We start from the raw sequence: 10,659 nt of genomic DNA on the forward strand, positions 1-10,659 counted from the left end.
TTACACAGGCAGGAGCCTCAGTGTTTCTGTAGGCAGCCTAGGGGAACTGACCTTGCCAGTGAAGTCTGTCTGTACCCTGGAAAAACAGCTGACCATAGCAGGAAGGCACGTTCTTGGCAGATACCAGATGTTCCTGCGAGTTCATTAAGAGAAACGATCGCAGTATAATCATTCAAGGCGGGGAAGGAGAGCGGGGAACCGGCTGCTCTCAGGATCCCATTCTTCTAGGCTTGCAAATGCCCGTAACTCCCGTAGGGGGCAGGCGCCTGGTTGAGTAACCGAACACACCCGAGATTGCGGAGAGCGCCGGGCGGTGCTGCTGGGGCTATAGGGGGGGATGTCCAAGGCTGGGATTAGCGGCGAGGCCAGCGCAGTCCCTGGCGCTAATCCCAGGGGAGCCACTGCCCCGGCCCCTCTTGCGACAGGCGCTCGCAGCCCACTCCCCGCGGGCGGACCCCGGGCCCGGCGCTTCCTGCGCCGCGGGTTCTTGTCCCTCCCAGCCCAGGGCGCAGCTGGGGATTGGCAGAGCCCAGCCCCTGGCTGACTCAGGCGCCGCAACCTTCCCTTAAATGCTCGCGCCGAGGACGGGGGGAACCGGCTTGGCCGCGCAGGAAGCAGCTGCAGCTCCAGGACCGCTGCGCTGAGCATGGCCAGGCTGCCCCAGCATCTCCTCCGGCTGCTGCTCTGGGGCTGCCTCTGCCCGGCCTCCGACGCCGGCCTCTACTTCAGGGAAGGGCAGCACTGCTACAAACCGGCCCCGCGCAGGCCGCCCGGGCTCAGGTGAGCGCTCGGCCCCGCCGCTGGGGGCGCCCGGCTGGGTGGGAGGAAGGCAGCCACATGCAACGCTGCTGCTACGCCCGGGCCACTGGCTGGGCGAGAGGCGGCTCCTCGGAGCCGGGACCAGGGAGAAGCCGGTCAGCCTCTCGCGTGCCGGGAACGGCCCAGGGGCGCTGCCTGGCTCGGGCTGCGCCGCTTCCCCAGGCAGGCAGAGCCCAGCAGCCGCCCGCCGCAGCCCGGAGGAGTCAGCTGGGGGTGAAATCCCGGAATGTCACTGCCCACGTGATGCCGAGACCTCCCCAGCCCCTACCCTACCCCGCTGCGGCTTCCCCCAGCCCCTCCTTACTGTACCCGGCCTGCACCCTCCGGCTTTGCCCTGCGCCTGGCCGACCCGAAGCGGCCCCGGGTAACAGCGGAGAACTTCACCGCACCAATTAGTTTCGATAACATCCAGGCTCATCGCCATCCCCTAGGGAGGCGGGGAAACGGGGTCTTTGCAATTGGTCCCAGTTTCAGCAGCAGGGCCAAGGATTCTCTGCTTCTCTAGGGGCAAATGACCAGGACCCAGCTCCTCAGAGGGAATTTGGTGCCTAAATACCTTTGAGGATGTGGGCACAGGGTGACTATTGGGGGGAGACGGGGATTTGCACTGCTGCCAAGTTATTCCTTGATACAGGACTCCTGAGCAATGCAGAAGGGAGACAATAAATCCATCCTCTTAGTTTTGAGAGTAGATCGAAAACAGCATGAAGCCTGGATTGTTTCATGTGAACTCCTGCGAAGGGCTGCATTGGGCAGGCCTCTCATTTCTTATGTTAATCTCAGCTGCCTACCTGGTGGCTGTTTCTGTGAGTTAACACTAGTCACAAGACCATAGATAGAAGGGCATTAAAGGTCATGGTGGCTAGAACTATCATGTGATCTCAAGCTAGGATGGAAATTCTCACACATCATTGTGAGACTGGAAGATATTTTTTTCCCCTCTCTCTCTCTGAAAATATAAAAATCATCTCTGGGAAACAGGCTTAATTCTTACTACTTTGTTTCCATATAGAACCTACCCTCGACCTCACGAGTACCTGGACATCACTAAACTTCCCCCGAGCTGGGATTGGCGAAATGTAAACGGGACCAATTTTGCCAGTACCACTCGGAACCAGCACATTCCTCAATACTGTGGGTCTTGTTGGGCTCATGGCAGCACCAGTGCCTTAGCAGGTACTTGTTACTGGGTATCTGTTGTTACTGGGTATTGTTTTCTTGCCAGTCAGTCCATTTTCAGGATCCCCCAACGTTCTGAACCCCTGATGAGGGGGGCATCCTCAATTTGCAGGATTATCAGCACTATTGGGGGTTGTCACTGCACAAGACAAAGGGCCTAACTCCTAAATAGCTTTGAGGCTCTGGGCCAAGGTACCTGCCTTAAATAAGACAGACGGGGGAGAGGGTAAGGAAGATTTTAAAGTGAAGGTAGTTTTGGTGGTAGCATATACTGTGGGAATTCCCCGACTGGCAGCTGAAGAGGGGAATTTTTTTTTCTTGGTGGAATGTTCCATTGTGGTAGAGGTGGCCTCCCTCATTTAGAATTATACACAGATTAAAAAGGAAAAATTGGATTGATTAAAACACATTTAGCAGAAGGGACATTGCTTGTGGGGTGGGAATGTCACACTCCCTTCACTGTATAGTTCTCTTCTCCCTCTTGCATTCAGTCAGTTAGGCCCCAGAAAGAGGGCCTAACTGACTGTTCTCTACCAGGAGAAGTACATAGATATCTATCAATACAGTGAAAACCGAGATACAACTGTGACTTCCCCTTTTTGGGTGGGGGCAGCAGCTCAGCTGGAGTTTAGCTTTTGGTGGAGCAGTTTCTCTTTTGCCTCTTTAGGGCAACAGCAGCAGTGGGACAGATGCACATGGGGCTGGGAGCATGTTACAGTAACTCCCCACTTAACGTCCTCTCGCTTAACGTTGTTTCGATCTTACGTCCCTGCTCAGTTACGGAACATGCTCCATTTAAAGTTGTGTGATGCTTCACTATAACGTCGTTTGGCTGCCTGCTTTGTCCACAGCTGGCAGCTCCCCCATCAGCTCCCCTATGCCACCCCACACACAGCGCCTGCCGGCAGATCCCGTGGATCAGTGCCTTCCCCTTCCTCCCCCCGCCTCCTGCCATTGGCAATCAGCTGGCTTGCAGCATTCAGGGGGGAGGAGCAAGGACTCAGTGTGCAGGCTCCCCCTCCCTCCCGAATACTGTACTGTATGGCCAAAAAAAAAGGGGGGCGGGGGGAAAGAAGAAGCGGGTTAAGGGTGGGGGTTTGGGGGAAGGGGTGGTGTGGGCAGGCCGAGGGTTGAGCTCTCCATCCCTGGGAAGTTGCCGCGGCTGCTGCACAACATGCTTCTCCTAGCCTACAGCACCTTCAGCCTCCTTGCCTGCCTCATTGTCTGCAGTGCCAGTGGGCTGTACTGTGTGGGGTAAGGTGGGGGTACCTGCCAACTATAGTACTGTACGGCAAAAAAAATTTCCCTGGAACCTAACCCCCCCATTTACATTAATTCTTATGGGGAAATGGGATTTGCTTAACATTGTTTCACTTAAAGTCGCATTTTTCAGGAACATAACCAACGTTAAGTGAGGAGTTACTGTATACAGGTTGAGCGGACATATTGAAGCAGGGGAAGTCTTACAGGGATGAGGTTTCACTACCAGTCACTCAGGGAAACAGAAGTACAGGTTTCATTGCCAGTGTACATGGTGCTCTACAAAACACATGCAGATGCCTGCAGAGTTTCTGTTAATTTGGATAGATATAATACATAACCAGTGTCTGGGGTGGAGAGTGGTACACAGAGAAAGATGCAGAACAGAGACTAGGTTGGAGGCAGTAGGAGCTGCTGGGGAAACTAGTCCGGGACGAAGATGGCGTTATGAAGAACCAGGTTTTTAACTAATCCAAAAATGCAGATACTGGCAGGGCTTGGTGATCATGTATATCAGGACGCTGGACTTCAGTGTAAACACAACTGAACTTTCTGACTGGCTTTGTTTACAGTTTTGAGAAAAATTAAAGGTGCCCAGGACATTAAAAAAAAAATCAAATTTATCAAAATTCCTTAACTTTAGTAATAGAAGGGGTGTCAAATCTGTGCTTTCTTGCTGTCACTGGCAGACTAGGGAAGTAGAGTGGAAGCTTTCTGAGGCCTCAGGTGAAGCAGTAGGAGTGTCTACTTTTCATAAAGAGCTCTTCTCACGCATCTGAGAAGAATGATCATTATGATTGGGGTAGCAGTATTACCTAAGGATCATGGCCCCATCGTAGTAAGCATTGTACAAATGCTTATTATAAAGTCCCTGCCCCCAAAGAACTCCGTCTAAGTAGACAAACAAGTGGGAGAGCAGAGAAAGCAAGGAGGTGGGCAAGCAAGTAAGAGTAAACCAAGCAAGTACAATTGGGCATAAACTGTCAGAAAATTTGGCCCTTGGTCTCACTGCTGCCTAAATCTATGCAGATTTGAGATTTCAGAGCCTAGCAGAACATCCAGTAGACCTGGGATCTACAGCCAACGTTACGGGTGACCTGGGGCAAGTCATCTGACTTCTCAGTTTTTCCTTTATCTGTAAAATAGGGATAGTTATACTTCCAAGCTTTGTAAAGAGCTTTGAGATCTGTAGATGAAACATGGTATAGAAGAGCCAGGTATTATCATTAGTTACACCTGAGTGCTTTCATAACTGGTAGAGGATGTTAGGATTTATCTAATTAAGGACTGAAATGAAACCTGTACATCCATATATATCTGCCCCTGAAGCCAAATTTGAATGGAAAACAGTAGCTGCACCTGCAAAACATAGACGCCATCATTTCGCCCACTCCGATTGGGTCACGGTGTGGGCACCTAGCCATTCTGTTAGCATATACCACTGTAGGCTTTTGCACCCACAGCTGTCTGCATATATTTAACAGATGCAGCTAAGGAGACATAGTTGAAACATTTGGCCCGTAATGAGTTACAGACAACAGTAAAACTAACAAGCACCAATTGTTTATTCTTCTGTTATTACCACAGACCGCATCAACATTAAGAGAAAAGGTGCTTGGCCTTCTGCCTACCTCTCTGTTCAGAATGTTATTGACTGTGCCAACGCAGGGTCCTGCGAAGGTGGAGACCACACAGGTGTTTGGATGTATGCTCACGACCATGGCATTCCAGATGAGACCTGTAACAACTACCAAGCCAAAGACCAAAGTATGGCAACAGATTGCAGACCTTCCTAGCTACTACTCACTCTCATTTGGCAGGGTTTGGTATTTGCTTTAAAGGAAATTAAATATAATTTAGCTAACACACGCATTTCTTTTTCTGCTTCTACTTACTGCGAGCTGCTAGTGAAGCACCTGCTATCTAACTAGGAGCAGCAGGTTCCCTTAGAGTAACTGTCTGTGGTTGTTTTTTTTTTTTTTTTTTTTTTTGCACCAGAATCAGACAGCATAGTGTGTTGCCATCATGTCTGAACAAGCATCCACCATCCAGGCTGCTAATTTGAACTCACTAGGCACTGCTGTGCATCGGTGCTTTCATGCAGTAATATTTAGAAGTGTCATAGTTACTAGAGCAGAACTTCAGTCTACTATACTTACTTGCAAACAAATCCCTTGAGTTGTTTCTCTAGCTCCACAGAAGCAATTTAATTATTTGTATACTGAGACACTTATCAGGAAGTAGTTTTTATAACCTATGATTGAAAAGCATGTTTGAAGGCTGAAACAGATAAAGAGCACATAACCTTGAAATATTATTGACTGTGGAGACTGCCTTAATTAGCAATCTGAACTTGCAGCTTTATTTAACCTGAAGAAACAAGCAGTTTTCTTTGCTATATTTAATCTTATAATTATGGCCCCTCAAAAGGAATTAAAATTTACCATTAATTATACTTCATTGAATAATTAACTGTAAGAAGAAAAACACTAGCTTGCAATGTTAATCGAATGTCACTGCTTCTTTATAGCATGCAAGAAGTTTAACCAGTGTGGAACATGTGTTACCTTTGGGGAATGCCACGTGATAAAGAACTACACCCTCTGGAAAACTGCTGACTATGGCTCTGTCAGTGGGAGGGAAAAAATGATGGCAGAAATCTATGCCAATGGTCCAATCAGGTAAAGACAGTATTGCAGGGTAAGAGTTATCCTGTTAATTTTCTTTTAGTTGTTTCCAGTTTATCCCATGAAGCTTGCAGAGCCTCCTTATGTAGCTCATTCAGCACTTCTTCACCAGACCAGGCCTTAGCCTCTGAAGACTGATATGTGCTAAACTTTTGCACAATATCTTATGATCTAGACCCACTTAAGTTAAGAACTTTTCATTTGAAGTGAAAGTGGGTGACGGACACTGTTCTCCTTTAGTCTGCTATAAAGTTATTTTTGAATGAGGAAGCTCTTTTTGCTTGTTACAGTTGTGGCATAATGGCTACTGCACAGCTGGATGCGTACACTGGAGGACTTTATGCTGAATACAACCCCTCTCCTATGGTGAATCACATTGTATCTGTGGCTGGCTGGGGAGTGGAAAATGGAACTGAATACTGGATTGTCCGCAACTCCTGGGGCGAACCATGGGTAAGGAAGCGAGAGAAGGGATGTGCTCAAAATGAAATGCACATTTTTAAAAATTCCAGCAATTTCTGTATTACAAGTTGTACAACTAGCTTGTTTATAAAAAAACTAAGTTTCTGTCTTAGCCATAGGAGTTGTCTCAATTTATGATTTTTAATACAGCTGACAACTAAGAAAAAAAATCTATAAACTGAATGTAATGCTACCCTACTACAAAGAACACGTAAGGCAATAGCAGGCCAGCCTCTGTGCGGTGTTAACTCCATAAATCTTAATGCTGCCCTCATGTGTATGCAACTCCCATTGAAGCCAGTGGTAAATAGCTATTGGAACCATGTATCACAAAGCTATTTGGCTATGGATAGTAGGATATGGAAATGAATTCCTGGCTGGAAACAAATGAGTTCACTAGAGAACCGCTATTTCAAATAAGCTTGTTTTGTGAATCCCCCTCAAACCCTTTGCAGGGATCTGCCTTCACCTCTAGTCACCCTTGCTCTGCCCAAAGTACACTGCTTATGAGACAGAAGTTACTTTGATGTTACTAATTTATAAACCTTTTGCCAATACTAATGAAAATTAATTTACTATAGGGTGAACTGGGCTGGCTGAGGATTGTGACAAGCACATATAAAGGTGGAAAAGGAGCTGAGTACAATCTCGCTATTGAAGAGGATTGTGCCTACGGGGATCCTGTATTACCTTGATTGTTTCTAGGGTACTTTCTGGCTTTGAAATTTTATTTTTTTCCTCTCTCCAATCAAGTTGTTTTTTTTTTGTTTTTTTGTTTTTAATTAAAAGGCAGTTTAACTATTCTGTAGTAAAGAATGACCAGGCAGTTAAGAGGAATTAGCTCAGATCACCATGATGTTTTAGAAGTGGAAAAAGTGCCTCTAGATTTTTAACTTACACTGTGTATTTAAAAGCCGCTGTTAAGACAAATTTGCTTATCCTCTGCTTTGTGTGCCTGGTACTTACCAAGCAACTTATCAGAAGTTATAGGTACAAATCCTCTCATTGGAAAAATCATTCTTTCTTGTCAATATTTAATCTGAAGGAATATATAAGATTTGTTTTACACTTGTAACAAAGGAGGTTTTCCTTCTAGTACAAACTTTAAAGTTTACTTTAAGCAAGAGGTACTGATTTCTTTTAAAAATTTGGGTTTAGACTTGCAAATTATATATACAAAGTACAATAGCAAAGTAAATATCACTGAGCTACATAAATGCAGAAACCGTACTATGTTTTTTGTTCTCTATTTTAAAACTCTGTCCTATAGTCACATCCTATTGTTTCACTAAGGCATGTGTTGCATTGCAGATTGTCATTTTTATCTGACTGAAAGTGATGCAACAGTAACCAAATCTCTTTAAAACTACTGGAAAATGTTTAATATAAGCAATGATTGTTATTGCCTGATGCTTTCTTTACTCTAATTCTAGGCTTTGGTATTTGAATGGCTGTGCTATTTTTCTGTACAAGGACAATGACAGGTTTTTTTAAGGGGGGGGGAGAATGGGAACAGGGTTCTAATGAGACACAGCTTTTAACATGTGCTTTTAGCATACAAGGGAAGATGGTATGTTATCTTCCTCTTTCCTGCTTACTCAACCTCATGTGCCTAGTTATGTAATGGTGTAAATTACAACCAAACCATATCAAACATTAACTGAATCACAGTTGTTAAACTGACATTGTTTCTTATGTGAAGTGATTAGAGGGTGCACAAGTGGATTGTAAGAGTTTAATGGAATTTGTTTCTCAGCATTAAGTTAGTGGTACCTATGGCAGCATCTCTTGGCAGGGCACAGACAAGGTTTAAACAGAATCTGTACTTTAGTTAAATGCCACCATGAGGTGCCAGCGAAGGATGGGTGGGGGAATAGAGCCACCTTCAATGATTGCATGTGTATATGAGTGAACTAATGACACCTACAATTTGCACAGAAACTGAGTGCCCCATGTCACCAAGGGTCCTGCTCTTGGACTGAGATGCTAAACAACCACAACATACTAAATGTGGCAGTATGTACTGAAGGTCACATTTACCTAGAACAGAGATTAGGGTCTGCATTTCAGGTACGCTACAGCACAGCAGGGAGCTACAGACTTCTGTTTTCCATTTTGGCAAGTTAAGAAGAAACTGATCTTCCAATGTCTTAAAACATCTCTAATTTGAGGAGCCAGCTGCTTTTTTGTTTTAAATAAAAATGTAATTGTTCACCTGTGACCTACAACTGAGAGGCACATTACTCATCTACAGTTGTTTCATTGTGACATGGGCTTTATTTTACAAATTATTAGCTTCATCACTGTTCCACTGATTTCTAACACCATTGCTGCTGCTGCTTTGATAAAGTAATACCAGGTCCAATCTTTACCTTCAATCTCAGAGGGAGAAAACTGTCTCCTAAACTAGTTGCCTAGCAAAATACAGAGGACAGTCTAGGGGCCTATGATCCATATTAGAACATGCAGCATTGGTCTCATGGATACAGTATAGGATGGGCCACAAGAGCTACATTCTATTCCTAGTTCTGACAGATGTTCTTTGTGAACCTGGCCAAATGCCTTTCCTTTAGCTGTCAAAAAAGGATACTAAAACATGAAGGTTGCAAAATTAATAGTCTTTAGTTACATGGTCATATTAGCATAATTCATATATGCAAAGCATGGGCAACCTCAGTTCTACACTGCCTGACTCTTGAAAACTCAACTTTGCACCCTTGCTATTCTTAAAATTAACTTAAACATTTAAGGTTTATAAGTTCCACAATATGAAGCCACAGTGACCCAGATGGGTCATCAACAGGGTTGTCCCTTGAGGTCCACACCACAGACCTTTCACTTGAAGGCCAAAATATGGTTGTAGGGGCAACTCTAATTTTGACTTTTCCTAACTCTTGAAAATTCAGCCTTAAGGTTCTTTTTAACAGCAATGGGAAGGAGTTGGCTATCCGCCTCTGTGAACCAACCACTGCTAGGGGATGAGGTACACTAGCTGATCTTGGATTTCACTGCCATTTGCTGACAGCAGAGTAATGATGAGATTGAAGAATCCTGGGTTCCATTCCAGTTTCTGGAAAGGAGCATTTTAAAATAAATTATAAATCCTTTTATCCTCCGCCCCATTGCAGGTGAGTTAGGCTGCTTCCTCCTCACTGCCCAGGCATCAATAGGGGGAAAACAGAGAAATGCAAACAAACATTCTCCCTCCTTTCAGTCCAGTTGCCAGGAGCAGCAATTCCAAGGCAAGTCCAGCTTAGCTGCTACAGGCAAGGAAGGAGCATGCTCAGTACCAACTGAACGCTGCTGCCAACCTCTAACAAACCTCAACTGACCTTGTGCAAACTGAATTTTAAGAGGCCAAATGTGTGGATTTTCTCAGGAACAGCAAAGACCATTTGCCTGAGAGCAGGATAATTTCTGCTTCAACACATGGAGGTAGTAGAGCTTCTCAGTGAAACAATGGTCAGAATTTTTTTCAAACATGGGCAAAACATTCAGCATGGAAAACTGCAACCTGAATGGTTATAATTTGGTAAAGTTATAAGCTATTGAAAAGAATTTATAATGGAAAATGTTAGCCACCTTGAAAGCTATTTATATGGCAGTCATGTCATGGAGTGCATTATGCTAGGCACTGTATGAAAAGAACAAAAGCTTACAATTTAAGTAGAGGACAAGACGAGATGGATATAGACAGGGGAGAACAAGGAAACAGTATTGGTCAGCATGGTAAGCACTAGTCTCGGCATACTAGTGGCCTAGCCATTTTTTGTAGGCATCACAGCAAAGGAGAGTTTTAAAGAGGATAATGAGGTAATTATCCTGATGTTTACAGCAAGCTCCTCCCAACCACAAGGGGCAGCAAAGGACAAAGCATGAAAGTGCTTGCTTGGAAAGTTAAGAGGACAATGGAGGCCAATTCAAGGCAGGAGTCAATGTCTCAACAGCAAATGAGAGATGGTAGTAGGGTGGGTATGAAAGGCTTTTAGAGTAAAACCAAACAGAAGCTGTTTGTCAAGACAGAAAACGGGGAGCTTATGGAAGACTGCAAAGATTTAAAGTTGGGTGTCCCTTCTACCTACAATACTCCCAGAGGTGCCTGAAGCCTTATATTTTAAATGTTGTCAAAGCACTTTGGAATGTTCTAGCACCAAGAACTAGGAAGCACTATTTATGCAAAAGATTCACCTCCTTTGAGCAATGGGCCAGTGTTATGGTAGTAATAAACTAGAGTTGCTGCAGCAGCACTACT

General features: G+C 45.0%; 1 protein-coding gene across 1 annotated transcript; it reads left to right on the top strand.

Annotated features, from left to right (window-relative positions):
• The first annotated feature begins 533 nt into the window (after positions 1-533).
• On the top strand, positions 534-8,625 carry CTSZ (cathepsin Z). The gene is made up of 6 exons (XM_065414428.1): positions 534-780; positions 1,832-1,995; positions 4,846-5,025; positions 5,789-5,939; positions 6,236-6,398; positions 6,989-8,625. The coding sequence occupies exons 1-6, from the start codon at positions 647-649 to the stop codon at positions 7,100-7,102; spliced, it is 906 nt and encodes a 301-aa protein (XP_065270500.1). The 5' UTR covers positions 534-646; the 3' UTR covers positions 7,103-8,625.
• The last annotated feature ends 2,034 nt before the right edge of the window (positions 8,626-10,659 follow it).

Source organism: Emys orbicularis, chromosome 12 (assembly GCF_028017835.1).
Source record: "Emys orbicularis isolate rEmyOrb1 chromosome 12, rEmyOrb1.hap1, whole genome shotgun sequence".
NCBI lineage: Eukaryota > Metazoa > Chordata > Testudines > Emydidae > Emys > Emys orbicularis.